General features: G+C 42.3%; 1 protein-coding gene across 1 annotated transcript in view; it reads right to left on the bottom strand.

Moving 5' to 3' along the window:
- Nucleotides 1–1,495: 1,495 nt before the first annotated feature.
- Nucleotides 1,496–26,533, bottom strand: part of NPSR1 (neuropeptide S receptor 1) — a gene marked incomplete at both ends in the record, with an annotated part of 61,213 nt that continues 36,175 nt past the window's right edge. The window contains 7 exons of the mRNA XM_082499052.1: nt 1,496–1,589; nt 1,713–1,893; nt 4,003–4,092; nt 6,075–6,151; nt 15,645–15,846; nt 20,692–20,785; nt 21,139–21,242. Coding sequence (XP_082355178.1) covers nt 1,496–1,589; nt 1,713–1,893; nt 4,003–4,092; nt 6,075–6,151; nt 15,645–15,846; nt 20,692–20,785; nt 21,139–21,242 — 842 coding nt within the window. The remainder of the gene's footprint in view (nt 1,590–1,712; nt 1,894–4,002; nt 4,093–6,074; nt 6,152–15,644; nt 15,847–20,691; nt 20,786–21,138; nt 21,243–26,533) is intronic.

The following is a 26,533-nucleotide window of genomic DNA, read 5'->3' as shown; positions in this document are numbered from 1 at the left end:
ATAAAGCCCCATGATTTTATGTATCTCCTACTTAGGAAAAAAGATTTTTGTAATATAGGTAATTATAAATAAATTTTATTCAGTTCTTGTTTTGCAGGGAACAAACTCATTGGAAAGGTTCATCATCATAAAAAAAACACAACTATTTAAACTGACTTCACTTAAGTAAGAATGCAATTTTTTACCGAGAGGAAACGAACATACTGGCCGTACAGCTGGTTAGAGTGTATTATCATACAAACACTATAAGCTGCCTTGCGGTAAAATGAACGTTGAAGTCAATATCATCCACCCACCTGCTGAACCTGCGTGAGAACATTTGTCCTTAAACTTGAGAACAGTGTGGTAGGAGGATGCTCCAAGGGCTGTGGGAAGGGGATGCCCGACTGTTTCGGGTGCTGTGCAACAAAGCTCTGTCTGATGGCCGGTGCTCTGTGGACCCTCCAATGAGTTTACAAGACTGGACCATCAACAGATAATTTTTTCTCAACATAATTTGAGGTTTATGGTTTCACTTGGGTTTTCTTCCAGGTCTGAGGTTGTCTAAAGATGTGTATGGTTCCCTGCGTAATTTAAACAACATGGATGATTTAGCCAGGGCAAGAGCCAGGGAAATGCTGCTGTTTGGACAGCGAGATTGATCTGTGCGGATGAAGTGCGCGGTATGGCTACTCCCTGTAGGGTCCCCAGAAGACTGCTCAGGGCCTTTGTCACAGAAGCACGTGAGGATCTGTGCATATAATGCACCATGGGGTCTGGGAGGGGCTGGCAAATACTTTGTTAACACAGTAGCCCAGACATAAATGACTATCCAGATGTGTCATGTGGGACCCCTGCAGGGACCCTGGGGTGCCACCAACGCACCAAGGTGGGACAGCAGGGAAATGCCTCACGGGAAGGGGAGGATGAGCTGCAGAGACAGTGCGGCTGGGAGGACTGGTGTAAGCTGAGAAGTGGGCCAGGAGAGGTGGCCAGCCCTTCAGTCCCTTCTTCTCTGGCTATGACTTCTTAAATGGTTATGCTTGAAACACAGATATAATTACATAGAGTGAGAGCGGTGTGTTCTTGGAAAAGTGCCTGTGTTTTCATTTTAAGTAGGATTCCTGCTCTGTAATTACCTGTAATTTATCAGTTATATGAGACAGACGGAATAGTAGATGACTTCTAGTGACTCCTGAAAAATAGAGAATACACTGACTAGACACCATTTACATTGTTTTTTTGCAGTTCGGAATACACACATGTTACAGCTTGCTTGAAAACCAAGATGAGCCCTCATAACAGTGGCACGCAAACCCCTCATACTGAGTTTGGCGCCAGCAGTGTGTAATTGCTGAAGCTGCAGTGCGATCCAAAATATGTGTGCTGCTCAACAGCAGTGAGCTGTGGGCTTTGTGCAGTCCGTGTCTGTCCACTCATGGTGCATGGGGCTTGTGGGGGAACTCTGCTTTCCTCGGTACATGTCCTGGCGTAGCTTTGTGGAGCATCGTTTGGGCTAGATGTATTCTGGTTTGGACAGGACCTGCATCTCCTGCCCTCCATCACTCCTTTCCCGGAAAGTCCCCCCCAGCCTTCGAGTTCTTCTTTCCCTAAAGAAAATAAGGAATGGTCAGAATTAAACCAGAAGAAAATAGGTAGTGGGTTTACGGACTGTGTTTATGTGTTCCCTCCCTTTTTAGAGGGTAGTCAGAGTGACAGGAAAGGATCAATACTCGAAAGGGGGGCAGAGGCTGTTGCTGAAGAGGCAGTAGATGAGGGGGTTGATGGCACTGTTCAAGGCTGGCAGGTTCTGAATGATCACGGATGCGTAGAAGCGCTCTTTGGTCTCAGGGAGTATGTTGAAGTTGTCCAGGATATCAAAAAGAAAGTAAGGGCTCCAACAGAGAACAAACGCTGGAAGAGAGAGGAAGTGCTTGACATTAGATAGTTTAGCTATTTAGGGAGGTAATCACACACACAAAGAGCGGAGTGAGACTGTCAGAACACATAAATATTTGTTCATGCAAAAAAAAAATCTCTCCCTATTCAGGGTCTTATTTAAGAGAATAGTTATTAGATTTTGCTTTTATTTGTCTTTATTTTTATTTTAATGCCCATAAAATAAATTATGTGTGCTCCTCTAAGTGTTCAAAGTACTCCCTTTAGACATATCGAGGCACTTTTGAACACTACACAACACATAAAGGGTAAATAGGTAGCCAGTTAAAGCACCATCACTTATAGTGAGGCGCTCTTTTAATGGTCCCCTGAGTGAGCAGCCAATCTAAATGTACACAGCACCAAAGTGCCGCTCCGTGACAGCGCTGCCTGTCACAGCCACCTATGAAAAAAGGGCTCTTAGACACCCAGGAGCAAGAAACGACTCGCTTTCACACCACATTATGGCAGACCAACGTGGCATTTTGCGTGCTGGCTGGAGGTGCTGTACGCATGGACCGTGCAGGAAGACTCTTTTATTCCTATACTGCAATTTGAGAGATGAATTTGGAGAAGGGAAGAGAGGACTGCGTTGTTCATCACCCCTGCTTTTGTTCAGAGGTTGTAGAAATATAAAGGCCACAGATCTACCTTTAGTTGCAGGCACAGGGAATGAATCTGTCCCTCACAAATTTCTGTGTCATCTCCTTTCTCAAAGGCTTTTGATTCAAGATCTACACAGAAATGCTGGGACAGGCAGGTTACTCAACTAAGCTATAAGTACCTGGGCTGCAAACGTACAGCTATCCGTGGAATCAGACACATGATCTCTCCCTGAGCTAAATGAGACAACAGGGTGGCCTCGTGCTTGCTTTCTTGTCACATTAATCAGTATTTTTTCGTTGGCAGCTAGCTGAGCACTCACTGAATGTGCACGGAAGAGGTAAACCCCCCTCCTGTTTTCTAGAGTAACCGAACTGGCGGTGACAATGCCCAGATACTGGCAAAATAGCAATATGCATCGTGAGTGCATAGATCATAACACTGACTACACAGAACTTAAAGTGGCTTTAAAGAAATCCATGGGGCCTTAATCTGTTTGCATGTCAAGAGGTGCTGGGTGTCTAAGTTTGTCAAATTCCTTTGAAATACTGAGCATCCAGGTGAGCTCTTAATATCTGGTGGAGTTGCAATATCTGGTGGTGTTTCTGACAAAAGCTTGCTCTGATTGCCACGCAGAAAAGTTCAGACACAGAGAAGCTGTTCTTGGGCTTCTGAAAAGCGTGTGTCACATTGGCCTCTCTCATGTCTGCAGACACTACCACTAAACAGTGAGCTAAGCACCTCAGTAGTATTTATTATGACAATATCATCCCATCTGAATTTTGCGTAGCGTTGGGAAGAGGAGTGATCTCTTTTTCAGCGGTAGAGGATGGCTGTCAGCCCTTGAGAGTAAATAGCTTTGGTCTCCTTCCTGCCTGTCTCCAGCAGCTAATCACCAGCCCTGTGTGACGCTGCCTTTATTTATTGAGATAAAATGTCAGCCTCCTAATTCCATCACGATAATGTCATCTCCCTGGGAGACGGAGGACACCTGCACTGAGTCATCTGCTGCCCGGTCAGGAAAGGAGATCTTGTTCTTCCCGCCTCGGCAGGCAACGCACCTCTCACATCAAATTCAGTTGCTCTGCATCCCTCACCTCTCCTTCCTCTCCCTGGCACCTCCAGCAGCTAACGTGCCATACATAGTCTCGAAGACAACTCAGTTGCCAAGTCTTTTGGCAGCCCTCATGGGAAGCAGATGAGCCCTTCCTTTGTTCCTTTTGGGCAGAGTCCCTCCCTTACCTTATGCACGAGGGGCTGTGCCTATCATTTCCTTTGAGGCTTATGTCAGATGCCTAAAATAGGAGCCTATCAACCAGAAGAGACATGAAGGACAAGGTCAGAAGGCAAGTCAGGGGGTCTAAGTAAAGCTCCTTCTCTGAGCACTGCACTTTGTCTGCTGATGGTGGAGGGAACTGAGGAAGACCAGCTTCCTACCACCTGCACCCTCCCTGGCTGCCAGATATGGGGCTTGTCACTTACCAAGGATAATTACGATGCTGTACTTGATCGCTTTCACTTTCGCCCTGGATATGAACGCACGACTGGTGTAGCCAGCAGAGGTTTTGCCACCTGGGAAAAGAACAGTTCAGCTCGTAAGAGAGGGTGGCCAGTGCCTGGATGTATCAACACGCACCTCCGCAGGCAGGACAGGGATACATTGCCCATCCTTCCCTAGTGTCGGGAAGGGGCTCAGTGGTTCCTAAAATGCGGACACTTGCAAGCCTGCTCAAGTTGGACACTCAAAACCTGAGCCACTCAAAATCAAAAGGGCAACTGTAAGCAGAAGAGGTCTTCCTGAAGCATTGTGGCTGCTGGGTATTCCTGATCCTCAGCATCTAGTCAGGAGAACCACTGCCTATGTGCCCAACTGTATCAGTCTAATAAAACCCATGCGTCATCACAGCTACAAAAACGCAACCAGAGGGGTGTTATAGGAGACCTTTTCTGAAAGGAACTGGCAGCTGTAATTAAGAAAACAGAAGAAACAGCCTGGCAAAACAGGCTACCTGTTCACTTTTAACTGCATTTCAGTTGGAAGGATTTTAAAAGCTACTTACTCCATTCCCTTAACCTCTTGCTCTTTTTGGTGCTTTGGATAATCAGTCACGCGTTTTAACTTTCTGTGTTGACTCAGTAATGAAATACAAAATGCTGTTCGACTAGGTTTTCAGAGGTGGTGTGGCTTGAATTGAGAAGCAAATCCCATTCAGTCTCACACCAAGGCTGGTTGATCTCATTTCCTCTGAAGTTACACTAATGTCTTCGAGAACCAAATTCTGTATTTGAATAACAGTACCAGCATGATTGCAATAATATGCCTGATTTCATTATTAATGTCAATTTGATGTTCATGTTGCTGGGTCAGAATAATTAGTTCACCACAGTGAATACACAAGAAGGTCATTTTTTATCAAAACATATTTAAACTCTTGTAGTCCAAACTTGGGAATGGAATTTTGATTAATGTAACTGGAAATAACTCTGTGTCCACAACTTTTTTCACCTCTTATAAAAACAGCGTATCAAGGCTGTGTAATTTGTAAGGGAAAAAATGTAAATAAAATTAGTCTGGGCTTGTTATCGGTGAAACATCCCATCTAGAAGCTTGAAATTATTCCATACTTAATATTACTGGAAATCACTTACTGACTTATAGAGCAGAGTATACCTCTCGGACAAGAAGAATGACCTCTTTTTTTCACGACTAGTTAATACTGATTGTGTCATGAAGGCAGGATCATTAAAAATCAGTCCTGCTCAAGCTTGTCAAAAGAGAAGTAAATGTTAGATTATAATTGACAGATGTCAGGATATGACATAAGGATACCTAAATATGTGCAACATCGCATTAGGATGCTTCCTCATGTACCAGACATGATCCGTGATCCTACTTCAGGCAAGTAGCAGCAACTTGGTCCCCTTAGTTTGATGTGTTTCCACTCACCACTTGGCTGCACTAACTGGTCGTGTGCTCTTCCAGTTGTGTTGTAAAACACATTCGCATAAATTAACATACTTTTCTTCATAACTAACAGGAAAGGTAGCTGACAAGAGAGGATCTTGAAATGATTTGTGCTTGTATTCTTTCCCAAAATCAATCAGAACAGTGAAAAAGTTTATGGTCTTGGGGTGGAAAGCTCAGCTCATATTATGGCTTTTGGGAGCCAGGAATTTTCATCTTGACCAAAATCCAGCCTTGCAAGGTCATACAAAAGCACAGCAAAAGACTTACCTCAGTATCCACTAGAAAAAATTTCTGGAAATGGGCAAAATTCTAGGAATAGGGATTCTAAGTTCTAGAATAACATTTTTTTTACCTTTTAATTCTTTTCTCATGCATGTTTTCTATCGTTTCTCTAAAGGGAATTTAGCGGCAAAGGAAAGAAGGTAAAAAATGTAGAAAAGAGTTATGAATGAGCAATTACAGAAACCTCTTTCCCACTCCAGTGATGGAGCCCAATGTGACACTGTGTGTCCAGGCATTCCTGGATTTGGGGGAACCAGACGGATTCGAATCATGAGGCTGGAGACACATGTGTGCTGAGACTCACCAGGGCAGCTGGATATGATAACAGCCTGAGCTTTGCTCTTCATCCAGATGGTTCGAATCACGATTGAGTATATGACACTACAGAAGGGAAAGAGTCATTGAGATTATGATCTACAGTAAATTTAAATGCCATCCCAGACATTCGTGCTCTATGAATATACTTATCTATGTGTAACGAGCTCATAGAGATGACGGGACTTCATAGGAATAATAATAATAATGACAACAACAATAAACAAAATGTGACTCTTCCATAGTACTTTCCAGAAGCAGATCTGAAGAGTTTTCACCATGGACATCATTATCATTGTCCTGGATTTGCAGTTGTCAAATCTGAAGTGCAGAGGAATGCAACGATTTGGCCAAGATCCTGCAGGCAAGAGCTTGTTGGGGATTTTGAGGTAGCTGGGGCCAAATCAGCCCCAACTGAGGCACCTCATCCCTGCACAGGGGTATGCTTGCAGGCTTGGGAGCTGCAAGAAGGACCCTAGCCCTGAAATGGCGGAAGCAAGGGGACGGGCCTGTTTTGGCTGTGTGTACGCTTCTGGTTTATTGTTACTTTGTGAATATGAAGCTGACAAATAAAACGGTACCCTGCGGATGTCAACAGGGACAAGATCCATGAGAAATGCAGTTAAGTACCGTGGTGCTCTCTTTGAGGTCTCAGGGTCCTGTGACTGAAACCCAGGAGGAGAGAAGTATCAGGTAGATGGGAAGAGTTAGATGAATTAAAACTAGGTCCTCCACAATTTGCATATTTGGAGGAGAATATATGTATACTTTTAATGAGAAAGATGAAAAGTGCCCCAATCTACAATGACCTTCGATAGTTATGACTTTTCCCTAGGCGATAACAAATCTGGAAGTCTATTTATTTAATATAGAATAGGTAAAAATAATTCCTTCAACCTGAAGAGCTGTTTGAACCCGCATCCCGGATGAGGATGTTACCTTTTCAGCACTTCACATAAAAAAAATACAAGGCCTTGCTCTGTCTGCCTTTTCTCCTGCAAGCGTGCATAATGTGCAGCTAAAATCACTAAGCAACAGCAAACTTTTGACTGGTGTTTTCCTTTTTAGTATGCTAAGGAAGACAAAAATCATTTTAAAATATTTAAGCTAATGCACTTGGGTTGCCATGTTTTCCTGATGTAAAAACCAAGCATCATAACAGAAGGCCTGGGGCAGCATGACCATTATTTGCCATAAACCTTAGTGGTGACTCTGTGAAAAAGGTGCAACTAGGGAGATTATTTCAGGGTGTTTCATAGAGACAAAAATGTGTCTTCCTACCATGTGGCTTATTTTTGTTATCAGAAGAGACATTACACTTGTTAGAGCTTTCAGACTGATACATGACCTTTTCCTACAGCACCCTCAATTCCTAGACACGCTTGCAAAGGCAGTATTTGTGTGCCTTGGAGGTTTCCTTTCTGTGGAAGTCTGAACCATCTGGTTTCCAGGCTCAATAGGCACGAGCTGGAAATTCAACATGCAGTTCAGGCTGTGCAGCAGAGCAGCAGCGTATTTGCCCAGCGAAGGTTTTGCATGCGTCTGTGGCGGACTCCGGCTTGCCCTCGTTAATCTCTTCAAAGGTCCAGCATGGCTCCCAGCTGACTTGAACATTTTCCTTTTATCTCCTGGCTTTTCAAGAACCTGTTTATTTATCAGCTGGTGCACTTGAAAGTTCCTTTGTACTTTGTACCGACAATGGTGGAAAATTCATGTATCATTTCTCCTTTGATTGTTCCAATGAATAAGAATGTGTTATAATGATAATTGTAAGAAAATTTCCAGCCAGTTCCTAAACGCCCTGTTTCTATTTTCTCCCTAGCCTGCTATCTCTAGCCTGACCTTTTTATTTGCAGTTGAAATAATATCCCCTCCGATGCAGACCTGCATGTGTCCAGCAGGACACACTAAGCGTTGCCTAAGAATGAGGACAAAGGAGACTAACTCTGTAGTAAAAATACTCAGAATCCCTACTTCTAGCCAGAAGCCACAAGTATTGAATTACGAAGTCAGGCTCCTCTCTTGTCTTCCCTCCAACCCCAGAAATCCTGCTCTCTTGGCTGCAGAGTCTGTTAGGAGCATCCCTTTCACCGGATGCAGTTATGGTGGCTGTCTTCTTCATGGACCAGTTGTGGCATGTGACATCAGGCCCTGGATTACACTTGGCATTTCACATAGGAGATTACATGCTGTTTCATTTGAATCCTTAATTTTCAGAAGTCCAGGGGAAAGTTTAATTCCTGGTTTAATCCAGTTGCTTCTAAAGTGCTGCCAACACTGGTTGTTTTGCCTCTGTTCATCTTTCTTTTGTCTATATCTGGACCCACTGGAGCCTTCCTTATCAGGAGAGGACCAGAGGTGGTGTAAAGCTGCTCAGGGTGGGTGTCAGGAAAGACGAGTCACTTGTCATGCTAGGTACACTTCCCAGTGACTGTTTTGCCAGCCACAATTATGCCTTTATGCTTTGATCTTTCTGGAACTCCAGATCTTATTAGTGCCTCATCTATTTTTTTTCCCCAGCTATGCTGGCATGGAGCTAAGAAACTGGAGCTTCCAGAAATGTGCCACCCAAAGCTTAAGATCTTAAAAAGCATCTGTGTGTGTGTTTCAAAGCCACAACAATAAAAAGACAGCACTTAAGGAACAGAATTGTATTTTTCTTACAAGGGAAAAGCATTTTTTTTTTTCAGAATGCATTTGTAGTTGCTTCTTTCTGTAAAAGGTGGCCGGAGGAGGACGTGGCAGTTGGTGACATCTCATAGAGTGGGAATAAATTCCCACTTGATGGAAAATGAAGTGACAGATGAGCAAAGAGTAGCAGAGGACAGCTGATGACTGGTATTCAGATGGACAGGAGGGTGTTCGGCAATGAGCTGCATCATTCCGACGGTATCGTAAACTCTGTTTCCTTCCTCTCAACATCAAGCTGCTCAGCCTTCACTGCCAAGATGTAGAAGTACACTGTACACATTGCCACAAACCTCATTTTCCAACATGTGTAACAAGCTTGCATGCTGCTTGCTCTTGCCTCCACTGAAAGCACCAGGAGATGTGATGTACAGTGTGTTAGGTCCAGATGCCATCAGGTTTCTTTGTGCCTGTAAATAGTGCACTGGTCTTCCAGCCCTCAGTGGGGATTCTTGGGCGCTATATAAACACGTCCTGTAGTCATTTCAATGCATAGTATGATGCTAAAATACTATATGAGTTGTTGTGGCCCATTATTCGCAGGTGAGAGACTAATGGAAGGGAAGAAAGAGCTCAGGTGGAGTAGTCAAACCTGGATGGAAAAATAATTCAAGGCTTTTGTAGAAGGAGCTGCTCAGAATTTGAAAACCAGAGGATAGAAAGGAGATGCTGTTGGTCTGAAAATGTAATGATTTTTCTAGCCCTGACAAAATACATATCTGGAAAGGTGGCAGGAAAATACAAGAATATGGTTCAGACTATGGATGTGTCTCAGCAAATTAAATTCATTGCATCTCCAAAAGCAATTTAGCTTGATCCAAATTCTGAAGGACTAAGAAGCATGTTCATTGTAGCATGCTATTACTTAATGGTGTTGTTTAATATGTTGGTAATTACAGCATTCTTTGTCCATGTAAATAACTAATTTATGGTGAGTCATACAAAGGATTACCATGTATAGTTCCACTCCATCTTTATTTTTAATTCATAGATCACTTTTGGTTTGGAAAATAAAACATCTTCTGGTAAAACTTCTGTATTGATATTAACAATCATAAGAATTATTGATCTGTCCACTTTTCAAACAGAGATTTTTATTTTTATTTTAAATAAATGATTGCATTATGATAGCATCCCCACCCAGCCTCAGTATTTGCCAGTAAAATGAGCCTTTACCATGGCAAAACATGCACTTAAGCTCTCTGCTAATTGCTTGTATTTATCATCCAGCATTTCCTATTGTTCCTTGTACTTTATTTGTGCAAAGTGATGCAGCTGCGTTATGTTTTATGGCAGCTAATTTGCAGCACTATTTATCCAAAGACAAAAGGCATATGTAACTTCATCTAAGCAAACCATTGTAGGCGTGTGTAATGGGTAAGTGAATAGACGGGCAGATATTTGAACATATGTGCAAGGTCTAGACTTTTTTATGTAGAAATTGAAATTGCGAGCAAAAATGATTGTGCTCACTAACTCAAGCTCAAAAAATGACCTTTGGTATTTTTATTAATGGTATTTTAATTCCTTTTATTTGATTTAATTCAGACAAATACCTTTTATTTAATCGTTTTAATTTCATTGCAATGTCTTGGGTTTAGTTCCATATTTTTTCCTTTTAGCTGATTCTGTTTTTTTTCTTCTAATTATTTTTCTGCTACTCCAAAGCAACTGTTCTCTTTGGAATTTTGATTTTAAACAGCAGATGGATATTTTTTCCTCTGTGCTGCGAGAGAAGCTTTCACATTTTTTTTTAAGCTGAGTTTGGAATTATATTAGATAAATGCCTATGTATTACATTTATCAGGTTAAAATCTAAAAAATAGATTTGGCAATCATGAATAACAGCTAAAAAGACTGAATTTCTGGAAGTGCCAGAATATAATTATGATTTGGCAGAGTAGCGACACAGAATAGGAACCCAGTAGCTCTCCTGTTTCCACCATTACTGGACCTGAGGGGCCCAGGGGTGCAAATATTTGCAGGAAAACAGTCTGTAATCTTGATTTGACCCATATTTAACCTCTGTTCAGCAATGCCCCAGAGGTATTCAGCTATCACAGATACTGTTTGAGCTTTGCTTGACATATCTTGGCATAGGAGAAATGGCTGATGACACTTGTCCCAGAATAGGAGAGAACTAATTAATGCAGGTTGCCTAATTAATTCTCACGAATTTCCTGGATTTTGGTAGGTTGACAGTATCAACTGCAGAAAAAGTGGTAGGTTAGTCTAAGTAAAAGGGAAGAACAGGCCAAATTTTTAAGTGCTGTAAAGAAGAACCTGATGCAGGACCTGTGGCTCTCCTTGACCAGCACTGAGACAGTGAGAAGCAGGGGAGCTTTTACATGAAAAGAATAGTCTCCCCTTTTCTCAGCTCTCAAAGATAACCACGCACTTGGGTTAAAAATCTAATCACAGCTTTTCATTCTCTTTTCATTATTCAGGTCTTGTTCATTTGTATTGTAATCAGATAAAAAACTCACCACAAAACCACAAGCTGGTTGATAACTGATTGCTGATTCTCCAGTTGTGAAGAAGTGGTGGGAACAGACCTCCCAAGTATTTAAATATTTCAGGGCTGCTGCAGTTTTTTTCATAGATTGCCTTTTTATACATACCTCCAAAGAAGGGCAACAAAGCTGGTGAAGGGTCTAGAGCACAAATCTTATGAGGAGCAACTGAGGGAACTGAGGTTGTTTAGCCTGGAGAAAAGGAGGCTGAGGAGAGACCTTATCACTCTCTACAACTACCTGAGAGGAGGTTGTAGCGAGGTGAGTGCCGGTAATAAGCGATAGGACAAAAGGAAACAGCCTCTAGTTGTTCCAGGGGAAATTTAGATTGGTTATAAGGAAAAATTTCTTCGCTGAAAGGGTTGTCAAGCATTGGACCAGGCTGCCCAGGGAAGCAGTTGAGTCACCATCCCTGGAGGTATTTCAAAGACAGGTAGACATGGTGCTTAGGGACATGGTTTAGTGGTGGACTTGGCAGTGCTAGGTTAACGGTTGGACTCGATGATCTTAAATTTCTTTTCCAACCTAAATGATTCCATGATAAATTAAAAAAAAAAAAAAAAAAAGGACAGATTGTTGTTTTGGTTTGGTTTGTATTTTGGCTTGGAAGCTATAGGTTTGCTCACACCACATCTGAGGGATTAGCTGATCGGTAGAAGGGTTTTCCAGACTGAGCATAAGGTTATCAGCTAAATAATTAATTCCACAGGCTGCGGTGTTATGAATAACACAACTCCTGCAAGTTAGTTGAAGGCTGTGTCAGGAACGTATGAAATCAGCTCTGCCAAGAGAGCTGAGGGATGGATGAGAGGGGCTTAAAATATGAGGGTACCTGGACTGTAGCAAGTGAAAACCGCTCAGCCAAAGCGGCGTATCTAGTGTGGAATTAAGTCCTGCACCTGAAAAGTAAAATTTTATCCTTTGTATGCACTTCAGATGAACTGCACCAGAAAAAGTGCTGTCATCAGTGAGAGCTTTGCTCTAGAGGTTAGGTTTTCAGCAGATTCAGGCAGCAGAACTAATTAAGAATTAACTCTGCCAGCCAGTGTCCCACATTGCATCAGGCACCTGTCATGCAGCTAAATCAGAGTGCTTCAGCAGAAAAAATAAAGTAGATGCGCAAAAAAAATGAATTATTGCAGAAAAGGTTATTCTTTCTCTGTGTGCACCCTGCCTCACTTCCTCAGTAAGTGTGGTGTGTGCCTCAGCTTCTGGTTTATTCGTATTCCCGGCTTCTTAGATACTGAACCTTGACTTTTCAGTCACACATTTATGGATCATCTCTCCATTGTTATGTTGTGGCCTTTTTTTTAATAATATCTACAGCTAAAGGCCGTTAAATTTAAAAAAAAAATGCAAAATGCCTTCCTTCATTCACTGAATAACAACTTTTCATTTTTATAATTAATCTTTTGAGAGAGTGACACACAACCACAATGTACATGATCTCCCTGACTCGCCCTTAGGAAACAGTGTCTCGTTTGTCATCAAACCTACTGTGCCTCTGAAGCTATTCAGTGTAACAAAACTTTTGTGGAGAAATTGAGTCTCTGCAGATGTTAACAGTCATTATTGCTGTTCTTTAGCTGCGAACTGCTTATTAGAGTATTTATATGCTGCAGCCACATCAGGTAGATTAGCTTTAAACTCCTGGACTGCCAAGAAATTTTAAAGAAATAGATGTCGTGCCTTGAAGCTACATTGACAGATGTTTTACAGATGAATCAGCTGGGAAGTTGCAACCTTCAGTTGTATGTTTGAAACTTGAAAGAATACTCTAAAAAATGGCCAGTTCTTTCCAAACTGCACAGCATTTGCTCATAATGTCTCTGCTGACCTTGCCCTGATGGTAATCCTCTTTTTATGTGGTTTCAGACAATCCTCTCTATTCTGAAGAAAATAGCATCACTGACAACTAGAAATAAATGGGCACAAAAAAGAAATCCTTCCCTGTGCCGCCCCCCTTCCTTCTTCCCAGTGCCTGACACCACTTAGGACTTGTCAAAAATTTGACTTCTGCTGGCAAGGACATGGGAGCATTTGTGTTAGTGTACACTGAAACCAGGAACGTGTTTGGGCACTGCTCTGCCCCGTGGCTCCAAGGCCAGTGTTTTAAGTTCCTGTCCTGCCATAAACTTCTCGTGTGAAAGTCGCTTAAGGTTAAAGCCGCAAAAATTTTAGGATGCTTTATTCATGTCTCAAGCTGTCAGGGCAATCTAATGAAATGCCAGTTTCACTGCCTTTCCCTTTCCTCTCGTGTCTTCATCGCCTTCTTGCTCTTGGGGATTTACTGTAAAGCAAGTCACAGAGCTGATCTGGTTTGAATATCGCCCTTTGGCAGGGAGGAGGGGAGCATAATGTCAGCAGCTCTGAAAAAATTTGTTGCTGTGTAGCTTGCCTTTTCTTGCCAAACAAGTATCTAAGCTGTGTAAAAAGGAGTGGCTGAACTGTAATAGGAAGCGTGCGAAGCTGTAAGTTTGAGTGTGAGAGAGATGATTCACACACCCATGGAATGACTGCTAACTGGACAGGCTATGGACCTTTTTCCTAAAACCCTTAAGGTGCTGGCTAGAATTTCCTGATTGCTAGCTACCTGAGAAAATTCGCAACAAAACTCCTCTCACAGTAACAGCCAGCCTTAAAGTTTTTAGTGCCTTTTCTTTTGCACAGTTAAATAACTTTTTGTGACTTCTGCCCGTGTTTATTCTTTTTGCTGCTAGTGCCGCGCTGCAGATGCATGTTTTTATTTACATATTCCCAAGAATATTTTTTGGTTTATTTAAAGCTAGGCCGGTTTTAAGATACAGGCAAACATACAAAGAGAAATGATGCTGTCTAGGAAGGAAGAGCAATTGGATAATCTGGGAGCAGCTTTTCTCTATTGCTATCATGTCCTTTCTTCAAGGAGAACTTCTCATGATTTTGCTTGTCTGTCTGTGCAATCTGGCACAAAAATGGAAGGACTGGCAAAGTGACGCGTTATGAGCAAAGTAGAAAAATTGTCCCTTCTCTCTAAGGACAAACACCAGTCAATGTTGAATTTGTCTCAAAAAATCAGCTAAATGAACTCAAGCACCACAGTTTTCATGCTCCTGTGGTTTCAGTTCTATCAGAGATAAACTTTCTGCTACTAGAAGCTGTAGGACTTAATATCTGTGATCAAACTGTAAGAAACTTCATGGCACAACACAACTGGAAAGGAACTAAAACCATGACATGGTCTTTACTATTTAGCTCATGTAGCCAGTCCTATCATCACCTAGAAAAGATCAGCCGTCCCCCCCAGCTCCCTGCTCTCACCTGGGGTGCTAATGAACAGGAAGCTAACTGCAACTCATGGCTCATCACCTGCTGGAAAAGCAGATGGACCATGAGAGATGTCCGAGGGACATGCAAATGCAGCTCCTCTCACAACCCAAAGAACACGTCACCAAATTATGGGGAACAAAAGGAGTCCCAGCAAGTTGTCTTTGCCACTAAGAAGAAGAGATGGACACCAAGAAATCCTATTGTAACCGTGCTACTGAAAGAGAATAAAAGGGAAAGAAAGGAAAGGAACTATGTCTGGGCTCGGAGAACAATTTATTGCCACCGGCAGCCTTTCAAGGCAGTTAAGAAGCCTCACTCCTCTTCCACATCAGTTTTTGACTGCTCCTTTGCATCACTAGCTCGACATGGCTAGGTAATTTTTGTTTAACGGTGGCTGATGGCAGCACCCCAGAGGGAGGCAATAAACTTTGCTGATCACCAAGCACAGGCTGGGATATTGATTGACCTCAGTTTATAAGTAGATTCTGCTGCAGATTGTCTTTGCAATTTTGGACAAATCAGTCTCAAATATTTGCAGCTCAGGTTTCCCATTGCAAAACTGGAAGATTTTTATTTTTTCGTATTTTAGGAGTGGTTGGCAGCTTCGAACACTTGGAGGTTTCTTTCTGATCCTGGTGAAGAAACACTCTTCTAGTACTATGAAGCTTGAGAGTACTTTAAGTTAATTTTAGTTTAATTAACATTAAGTGTCATCTCTTATTCTTTTATTAAAACTATGTTTTGTCATAATAGCTAGACATTCTTACTGGATTTATAACGATATGTTTCAAGCCTGAATCCGTGGAGATAAGTGGACACACTTAGAGATTCAGTCCTTTTTTTCAGAGAAAATATTTCTGGCTATTAATACGGCATGGAGAACACCCAGGGCACGTACAGTGACCCGTGCATTATGTGATAAAAACTGAAGCAGCTATAAGGCAGGTGTGGAAATGAAATTGTAATGAATGAGTAGAAATTAAAGCATTAAGCTGATTGCACACTTGACAGCTTTCACCACACGCTTGCTGACAGCAGTTCAGGCTTACCTGATAATGATCAGAGGAATGAAGTACACCAGGAAAGCCACCACTGTCATGTAGGGTATCCAGTAGGAGTCGTCAGGCCAGAGAGCCCAGCACTGCACTTCCCCGTTGGAGAGCTGCCGTTTCCCAAAAATAATCAGAGTCGGTATGGAAAACAGGAAAGAGAGGCTCCAGGCCACTCCAATAAGAACTTTCGCCTGTCTTTCTGTGCAACAGAGTCAAACAGACGGTGTTAATGGGGGTGCTGGTGCAACCGGCCCCTTGTAGCAGTACTGATAGAAAGGCAGGGAGCGGGAGGAAACTGGGTGAAAAAAGGGAACTTTTGTCTGCAGCAGGCTGATGCTGAAAAGACTGCAAAGTTATGTTGTTATGGGCTTGTATTTTAAACGTTTTATTTAAAGATGCTAAGGGTCCAATGAATCTGAAACGCAATGAGAAAGGCACCCGTCAGGGTCAGCAAGTCAGAAACATGAGATGGGAAAGGTTCCTCTGTGCCACCAAGGCAACATCATGAACAAACACAAAGGACCGCAGGTCTCCGCTACTGTGTGCTCTTATCATGGCACAGCAAAGCCACGGTTAGTAGGAGGACACATAGACAGAGAAGAAGAAGAAGCCCTTGTGCTGCAGATAACAGAGGAAGGCTAAGACCAGGAAGGGTTACTTAAAGCACACACTAGGTTGGAGCATACTGGATGTACTGGAGGGGGAAAATATACTTCTTGGAATGATAATTATACATTTTGATGCACCTTGTAGTGAGAAATCTTGCAAAACACTTCCTATCAGGAAACAGAAAACACCTCTGTTCAGTATTGGGACAAAACTGCACAGGCACCTGCCTTTAACTCCAACTGCAATTCTACTGCCCCAAAAAGCATGGTCCTGGAGAGCCCAGGCACCTCCTGCAGTTCCCCGTGGCACAGCGGAGACCAAACCCAACTCCTGTCGATGGGAACATGCCCAAGCCATGCTACGGGTGGACTGCTAACCATGAGACAGGGCAAATGGTGGTGGTCTGGTGCTCAAGTGCTCAGCCCTCTTTTGTCTGCTACAACTGACATTGACTAGAAGTTCCTGCTGGACCTCATGGCAAAGATCAGGAACTGAAGAATCCCAAAGCACATGGCAGGTTTGGGCTACTGCTTCTCCTTGACTTCTGGCCTCCTCTACTGCCACGTGGGGAAAACTGGTGGTAAACCAAATGATATCTGATAGTACCAATGCAATTTCGTAAAAATCAATGGCTTGGAGTAAATAGCCCCAAGGTGTTTTGGTTTTGTTGGTGGGTGTGGGGGTTTTTGTTTTGTTTTGGGTTTGGTTTTTTTTGTTGTTGTTGTTGTTTGTTTTTTTTTTTCCCACGAACCTGGATCTTCTGGCTAAAATCCATGTATCTCTAGCTGAGAAGTGTGGGGAAAAAAGGCTGATTTGTGGAGTACCAGTGATTCTCAGCAGCATTTATTCCTCCTGAGTCAGATTGTGAGAGGAACAGATGGGGACAGATTTTTTGATCTAGGAAGCTTTGGTGTTGAAATACTTTATTGTCCTACAAAATACCCGAGGTTGTGTGTGAAATGGAAAATCACTTTAAATTATGCATATCAAGAAGAACGTCTTTCCTCCTTGAAGCTCAAAGAGCAATACAAAAGTGTGTGAGAGAAACATTCAAAAAGTAATTTTATGCTTTATAAAACATCAGTTGCAAATATTCACTTATCCTGCTCATTTTTAAATGCTACCCACGTTCAGCAAAATACAGTCTTGCTAATCTAGGGCTTAAGGGAACTCTGATGACATTGACGTAAGTGAGAGGGTTAGATTAAGTCTATAAATATTGCTCAGGCAGAAGAGAAACGTAAAGTTTCCTAAAGCATAACAGAATAAACTTCACGAAAGGAATATTAAGAGTAAGTTTCACAAAATATTTCCTGACAGAAAGGGCTTTTCGATTGTGAGCTGGCTACTTAAACTACATACATACAAGCCTCAGTGGGGCCCGCGTGTCTATTTCTAAGGGGAAAAGATCACACTTGGATAACATGCTTTATTCTTTGCACTGTGTAGCGACACCCTTAATTTGAAGAGAAGTGGGCAATTTGGGTTGGGCAAGAGTGGTATTTTATCTTTGTGTTTTATAAAACGTTACCTGCAATGTTCATTTAATCTTGTTTTTAACTGTCCCTCGTGTTTGGTAAAATATGGCCTTGCTGGTCTAAAGGGCTTTACAGGGCACTGATAGCATCGAGGTAAGTAGATTTCTGTTTTATCAGACTAACGTTAATTGGCTGCCTCACAAGCGGGGCTTTTTTATGTTGTCTTTTTGTAAATGCTCTACTATGCTCTAAATGCCAGCAAATCATATAACTAGAACTATATCAATTATAAATGGAATCAAATAAATAACAGCTTTTGAAATACGATGGTCTATTCAGCCGGTCTCTGTATTTTCCTTTAAAAACAATATTTCTCTGTAAATGGAGGTTTTTTCATACTGGGGTGGTCAAGACTAAATCCCCGGGGCTGGAGCGGGAATCTCAGTCATGAGTTCTGGCACAGACTCTCCTAAAGGTTATTTTCATGTCACCGTCCCCTTTGCTCCACTTCCACCACCCGTGCGCTGTGGCAGTGGTTTTGTGCACATCTGCCTGCTCCCAGCAACGTGTGGTGGGGAGGCACCTCTTGGGAGGAGTTTTGGTCCTTTTTACCATGAACGGCAGTGCTATGCAATCCTTCCATAAAGTGAGTGCCATTTGAAAATGAGGTTTTAAATCCAGAGAGAGAGAGCTGTTCCAGAATCTCATTGATCTGCTGGACCTTAGCATCATTTGCAGCCCACAGCCGCTCAACGGACAGTTTACACCTACTTGGGTTTCGTCTTTTACTTAAGCAGTTCTGTTGTCACCTGCTGTTTAGTTTGTATACTGCTTGCATACATCTTTTCAATATGGAGAAATATTTATACAATGTCTTCTGCTATGACTTCTCAGGTTCTTTTCTTTGTGATCTTTCTTTTATGATTATTTTTTTTTTTAATGACCCGTTTGGTTATTGAATTAGGTGCCTCACACAGTAAAAGCATTAGGGTTGTAATGTATAATTTTTCCACATCCTGCACTTTCTGTGGTCGTCTATATATTCACAAAGTGAGTATAAAATATTTAACTGTTGAAGTTTGTTTGCTTAGAAGCCGTGCAAATGATTTTTAACTAAACCACATTTTTTTTAAAAAAATAAATTGTTTGACATTTTCAAAGCAAAATGTTTGATTTTTTTTCCCAAAATGATATTTCAAGGCTACATGACAACGTAATTTTTAAAACTGGTAAGGAGAAACAACTCTTTTGTTTCCAGATTGAACGATTTTGGGGGATGAGCGTTTCTTTTTGGAAAGAAACTTGCCACAAGTTGACTCAGAACTGTTTTTAAAGTTTCTTTGTGTCATTACCAATGAAAAAGTTTCATAAATCAATTTGTTCTCTCTGCAGAATGGCTAAGAGGGCATTTCAAAAGCCACACAGACGACACCTCTGCTAGGAATAGCTGGGTGCAAAATATTTATGTATATTCCAGGAAGTTGCTATGGTAAATATACCTCTCTAGATCGTTCTTTTGAATTTACAGCTGCCTCCTTTCTCCATTTAAACATGGTCTTTGCTTGTCCATCAGTGTGTAGCCAGCCCTTGCCAGTGGCGAGTGGGCTTTGCCAGCGTTATCTCTGCTTGTGGCCCGTTTCCCCCCAGAGCTGCACCCAGCTGATGGCTCTGCTGCCCCTCGGCTGGGTGTAATGTCTTTTCCACTCTTAAAAAGAAAAGAAAAACTTTATGGTATAGGTATAGAAAATGGGACTGAGATTAAAAAAAAAAGGCTTTTATAAATATTTGAGGTGGTTCGGTGGGGTTTTTTTCAACTTCAAAGTGCTTTGCAGAGATTAACCACCAAATTCTTTGCTAAGCCCAGGCGGTAATTTAGCAAGTGCTGCTTTTCCTGTACCACGTATGAAGACGAAATGTCAGCGAGCCTGTCTCACAGCTCGCCCCGCTCAGCCGACAGTCCGTGCTTCGGGTGGTTTATGAGCCCTCCCGAGCCCTGCTCAATGCCGGCAGGAGCTGCAGAGCACTCCGCGCCTCCCAAAACCTGCTGAGAAAACCTTGATATCAATCCCCCCGCTCTGAAAAAGTTGGTCTGCACGCTGGGGAATATGAAGCTAAATTTCACAAAGTATTTGAAGTTTTCAGACCTTAACATCTGCCAAAGCAGCACTACTGCCTGGGCTGTGATTGATTCATAGGTTTTTAAGGCCGGAAAGGACCATTAATCTGATCCCCTGAATAGAGCAGGCTGTCAAAAGCCATCATTACACCAAAACAAGAATGATATTTGCGTCTGATTAAAGTGCATCTTCCAGACCTCATGGTTCTTGTAACTGTTCCCCTTCCTCCCCACCTGCTATTTCTGTTTATTCAGTCGGTGTAACACACTTAACATCCCACTTTAGGCTCTGTAGGAAAGAAATCATATTGTTTAAATTGTACTGCTAAGCAGCCGGGATATATTTGAGTGTGTAAAAATAACAAATAGAAGAAATTACAAGAAACAATAGGAATCCAAATTTATATGCTATGGCTTTTGATGTTCTCTTATCAAACTACGGTATGAATTTTCAGTACTGCATTCTTTATCCAAGTTATTTTTTAGTGTGAATAAATAGACAATACAGCTGTTGTGGCTCCTAGAGCCAGTGCAGTTGTACGAGGGATAGCTTTTGCCCGTAATAACCTCCTCAAAATGCTGGAAGATAATGAAAACCTCTATACTTTTTAAAATGTCATTTCATTCTTTGCTAACACAATGCTTAAAAAAACTGCTGAGGGCTACGTGCAGATAATAAATCTCGAAACCACAGCTCCTTTGCCATTTGGAAAACTGTAACAGAGTCCAAATGTTGCTACAGCAGGAATGAATAGTTCATGGCAACAAGGTTAAGAATTTTGAAACTAAAGAACTATTCAATAATATCTGTAGCAATAGCAAGGTACAGAAATTCTCCTACCTCCTTGCAAGAACTTCATTGGGTAAACTATGGCATGATACCGGTCTATGCTTAGAGACACGAGGACGTAAGTCGAGGCATATAGAAGGACCACCTGGGGCAGAAGGTATATGAAGCAGCAGTTGAGACACATTTATTGCAGGAAATAATGTCAGTGAGAACACTGAACTAAGAATATTTGACAACTTCTACTGAAAAAAAAAAAAAGAATAAAGAAAAAAACCTCGTGTTGTCACCCAGCTCTTTTTCCTTTATCTTGTCCACAAAATTTTAAATATTTAATAAAATATTTAATTAAAAGTGTTTCAACTTTAAATGAGCACTTTTAGCATTTAGCACTTCTGATGCTACAAAAGTGTCTTTACAGCATTTTTGTTAGGGTTTACTGCTGTGGGGACACAAAGCCATATGAGTTTGGGCATACAGGGGAGTGTGAGGTTTCTATACCTGGAAGTAGCGAACGACTCTGCAAACGATATCAGGAGCCATGAAATCTCCAGTGTAGCGCCAAATGATGTCCGTCATTATGTTTATGACTCCTGTGAACGAATCTGCAAAGAAAATTAACTGAAGAAACATTAAAAAGAGCAAACCCATGACTGCAGGTGAGGCACAGAGGCAGGTATGATCCTCGGGATGTACCAGCTCCCCCAGTCTTGAGGGCAACCATGCTGTGACTGGTCCGTCGAGGATGCTAGAGGAGCTGGGAGGGCCTCAGAAAACACTTTTTGTGGATGTATTTTCTTTTATTTTAAAGCCAATCCATTCAGACAGACAAGGTGGGCTTCCTCTAAGGTCAGAGCCCACACCTGGTTTCTCACGAGCACGACTTGCCACTGCCCTCTGGGCTGCAGTCCAGCCCGGCTGGCATTGCAAACCGGTCAGATGAGCTGCACCCTTGAAGTGCCTTTTTTTCTCTGTTGCTAATAAAGGGACATGAGGCTGGGATGGCCACGTCCGCCCTGCGCTGGATGCAGGTCCTGGTCTGTATCCGCATCTATACCAAAGATGCTTAAAATTACATCAGTTCCTCCTCAAATAACAGTTTGCTTTTTTTAAGTGGAGATGCATAAAAAAATCACCTGTGAGTGTTACTCCCACGTACACCAAAATGTTTCAGGCCTCTCCACGAGAGACGTGGAGGGGGTTGCTGGGTGGGCCTGATCCTGCAGCATGCTGGGCTCAACGCCGGCTGCTGAGGGCCCCCAGGTTTTCCATAAGGTGTGGATAAAATATAGCGTTGGAGAAGCTGTAGGTTAGTGTCTAAGTGCGTCAGCTTGATCCCAGCTGTGCCAAATATTGAACTGTTTAATGTCCTTCTGTCTTTCGTTTCACTGTAAAAAGAAATATGTCTCCTATGAAAGCACCTGGGGTTAAATCCAAATGTTGCTGAAGTTAGTGGAAATTTTGTCAGGATTTTGTTCTCAAACTTAATTATTTAGTGACTAGCCCTGCCCTGTTAGCCTACTTATGCCTGTACTTCTGCTTTAGTCTGCATTCACCAAAATAAATACACCTCAGGCCATCTTTTCTTATTTTTTTTTTTTTTTTGAGAAAATCTGAGGAGATATTCCAGGCTTTGTTCTGCTTCTCATTGAACAAATGAGCGCTCACAGCAATGCAAGTTTTACAAAGGAATTGCAAAAGCTGGTACTGCTGTTGTACATGTGGGCAATATTAAGTTTTGTCTTTATAACCAAGATAATGAGAAAGTTCTCTCCCTGTAGGACAGGATGAATGTTTTAAGTGCTGTCCATGGAAGAAAATGTGCGTCAGTCCAGCGTTTTGCCGCTTCAAGCAACACAGCATGATGCTCTTCTTGCACAGTTTACCACAAAGGGAGGGAGCAGGTTGGGAAAACATTTTGTACAATTTATCAGGACAAAACCAAGTAATACAAAGAAATAGCTTCCATCCGTATTTAAAAACAATTTGGAGTGGTGAGGTAAAATGTTTCACTTTGATACTACCATTATACACACTCGAAAAACATCTCTAAAATTGACTGTGATAAAGGCATTCTAACCCCTATATCAGAAGATTTTGGTTTGAAATGTATGCTTTTGGAAACAAGATATTTCAGCAATTTCAAAATGTATTTTTTTGAGCGGTGAACAATTTGAACAAGAATTTCCAAGCAAACAGGTATGGATTTGGCCAAATGAGTTTCTTCCAAACCTTTTGAAATTCCAGAAATTCCAGATACTTCTAGCTGGAAATTGAGATCTCAGCTTAATGCTTTAGAATCATAGAATCATAGAATGGTTTAGGTTGGAAGGAACCTTGAAAATCATAGAGTTCCAACCCCCCTGCCATAAGCAGGGACACTTACGAACAGAAGAAGCAACCTGTTTTGCTTCACTGGAAAGCTAGGATTATTTTTTCTGTATCAGTAATCCATTATGCCCTCTTTTTCTTCAAGGCTCAGTTCAAAATGAAATTAGAACAGAAATATCATTGCTGTTGCATGTAACTACATTGCCTTCCTCCTCATGACTTTATTGTTCAATTAATTCTGGTTTATTCTTTCTGCTCCTGGTGTTTCTTTGTTTTCTCTCTCTTCCCTCTTCCCCCACCTCCAGAAGGAGGCTGGATCAGAGATGACCTCCAAAAGAGAGTTTGTGGTTTGAAACCTTGTGTTAAATGTTGCTCATTGATTAGGGTAATGGGGTATGGGATGATTGTTCCTCTGATGGGTATAATGGCTTTAAGACTTTACAGAAAAGATTGTAGGTGTGTATAATTAAGGTGGTCTTTGAAGAAACCACAGAGTTTCAAAAAGTGAAACGCATCTTCCAGCAGTGGTTCAAACCCAGCCCTTCCCCTTTCCTTACTCCTGAATTATTGATTCATATTCTCTCTCTCTTCAGTAATGAAATATTCATTGGTTCAAAGTAATACACATCAATAGAGCTTCACCTCAGGGTATCCTCCAGCTTTTGATGGTCTGAGCGTCTGCCAAGCAAGCGGTAAATGGGGGTTCAGCTTCCCACTGGAGCAGGAGGGTGCAGGGGCTGCTCTTCCTCCCACCCATCTCCGTGCTCTCTAGAGGAAAAGGAGGGAGGAGGGAAGGCGCGGCAGCAGTCTCCTCATTCCCTCTTCTCACAGCCATTTTGCCACCCCTTGCCAACGCATTAGGAGACAGCTATAGAGGTGGATCCTGCAGGTGAGGTGAGAGATGAGCCGGTGTCCTGGTGGTCTCTGGGACGCTGGGTGCAGATTCCCTTGCTGGGTGCAAGCTATTTGGGCAGGCCCAGAAGCATACTTCCAGCGTATGCCCACATCAGCTTTTTAGTTTGCATCAGGAGTGCATTTTTTTAACCTGTGGTTGGCCCCCACGTGATGGAAAAGCCACCAGGGAATGAGTCTTCCCTTTGGCTGATGCCAACTCTGGGGATGCTCTCCAGGGGTGCCCCTCATGCATGCCACGCCATGCAGCTGCCGGCCAGTGCTCAGGCTGACAGACCACAGGGGGTTTACTCAGCTAAAGTAACCCCCCCAAATGTACAGTGTGGATATCAGCTCCATCTTTGTCATGCTGCAAGTCTGTTCCCTCTGCACGGCGTTATCAACCAATATAGCTATAGCCTTAAGTACTTTGGGAGCTTTAAAGACAACTTGAAACTGTCTTTCCCTTGAAAGCCTTTGAGTGAGGTTTTTCAGGTGACTGCAGAGGCTTTTAAGCAAGGTTTAAACTTCACAGCTTCTTTGTGCTGGCAGCCTCAGCTTCTCTCCCCCAGCGGTATATTTTAAGAGCTCTTTGTGCTGAGTTTCTGGACCCCTGTAAAGGGCTAAGCACGTGCTCTTCCAACCGCTCGCCCCTGAGCACAACACACACGTGGGTGCCAAAGCAGATGCAGCCAGTTGTGCCTGAACGCCAAATTAGCCAGATTTCTCAGTATTCTTTAATTATAGAAACATTCCCCTGCACAGCATCCTCATGCCCTCTGCAGGTTTCAGAAATCTCTCCGGTCTTTTTGATCCTACCAAGTACCAGACCAACTTTTCTCACTCCTTTGCTCTTCTGCCGCCTGCTCCAGAGGGTGTTTCTTACCCCATCTCTTCAAAGGGACCAGACTTCCCCAGTCTGACCCAACTGCACATCTTTAGAGGATTTGTCATGCAGACACAGGTTACTTTACATAGGGCCACCAAGTAAATAATGTGCCGCATGCAGGTGGTCAGGCAACACGCAGGAAAAATGCAGCAAACCCACAAATTACAGCAAAGAATTTGTGCTACTGCTCCCTGCTGTACACACTCTAATCTGTTTATTCTGTGCATCGTTTTCTGTATCACATCTATTATTCAGTCTCTAGCCAGCTAACCGTTTACCCCTGTGCTAAGCATACATGAAAGCTCCACCGATTTGCAGCACCGTATTCACTTCATACCCTGAATGTCCCACCTGACTATTTCTTGCTTTGTGTCCTCCCCTCTCCAGTGACACAAGTACCTGGTGCAAATCTTTATTAGTGATTTAGACAATGAATATGCTGCTCATTGTTCTGTTATTGTTGCAGTAAAATTGACATAAACTAGGAAAATGAAATGTGAAATGTAATTGAAGCAACCGAAGAAACCTGCTGCTACTCAAGTCCTCTATGCTGCCCCAACCTTATTTAATTATTTACTGAATATTAAAATAGAGAAATAGTAACTAGACATGATTTATCTATGATTCAATTAAGGAACTAACCACCAGACAATGTAGCATTGTTGATAAGCAGGGTATTCCTGTCAAGAGAGTCATGAACTGTGGTCAGCAAACCACTGCCTGGTCAGCAAACCGAGAAAACCAGTTGGAACTGCCAAGATCAGAGGAGAAGTAGGTAAAAGGTAATTTCGGCAGGGGGAGATCACGGCCACCGACTCATTGACCACCTACCCAAATGATACCACTTACTCAAAAGTGAACAACAGAAGAAGACAGAGTCTGTGCACTAAGAAATCTCAACCAATCATTAAAGAGAATAACAATGAATGTGTATTAATAGTCTAATATGTAATAATCAGTGTATAAAAGTAGAGATTTTTGAAAATAAGGTGTGCTCTTGTTTTGGGAGGACCACCCCATTTCTGCGCACTAATGGAAAAAACTTGGAAATACCTCTGCTCTGTGTGTTATTGGCTTGCATACTGGATAAAGAACCCAGATTTGGGACAACATTATCTTACTGCTCATCACAGCCACAATAATTAGACTTCATGTTGTTTCACACCTTCACAACGTTGCTTTAGCCTACAAGCCCCCTTTCATACAAAGCCCCAGTGTACCAGCGCTATAAATCTGATACACACATTATGAATTGCCAGCAGAGCTTTAGTCACTGGTAGATGAATCCTCCTCACCCACGTATCATCTCAGATGCAATTACAGCCACAATCACGGTGTCTTGAAATCCTCATTCGCCATGTAATTTGAATTGCTGTGACAGAGGTTAGTGTTTAGAAGTCAGCTGATGTCAGCGATGTCATCTAGCAGATCACACGTTCCCTGGTTCCTTTTGGCAAGCCTACACCTCGATGGATGTCACCGGATTACATCATTGATGTCCTAAGTGGTAAATGTCAGGTATAGGAAACCAACGTAGCTGATACATCACTCTAAACCTCAGTGTCCTCATTACTGCTGGTATCCTCACTGCTCCTTACTAAACTGGTGGCTTGCACATCAAATGCTTGTATTCCTTCACTGATGAATGTTCCTGGGCCAAAAGGCACCAAGTTAGTTCCTGAAAAGAGTGTTAATCAACCTTCATTCGCAACTGTGTGAGAACTTGTCATTGCCACTGCTTTCTTAATACTCTTTTTTTTACCAAGAAGTGGTGCATGTACTGTG

Source organism: Vanellus vanellus (genome assembly GCF_965231255.1).
Source record: "Vanellus vanellus genome assembly, chromosome: 2".
Classification (NCBI taxonomy): domain Eukaryota; kingdom Metazoa; phylum Chordata; class Aves; order Charadriiformes; family Charadriidae; genus Vanellus; species Vanellus vanellus.
This window is presented reverse-complemented; position numbering and strand designations above follow the sequence as displayed.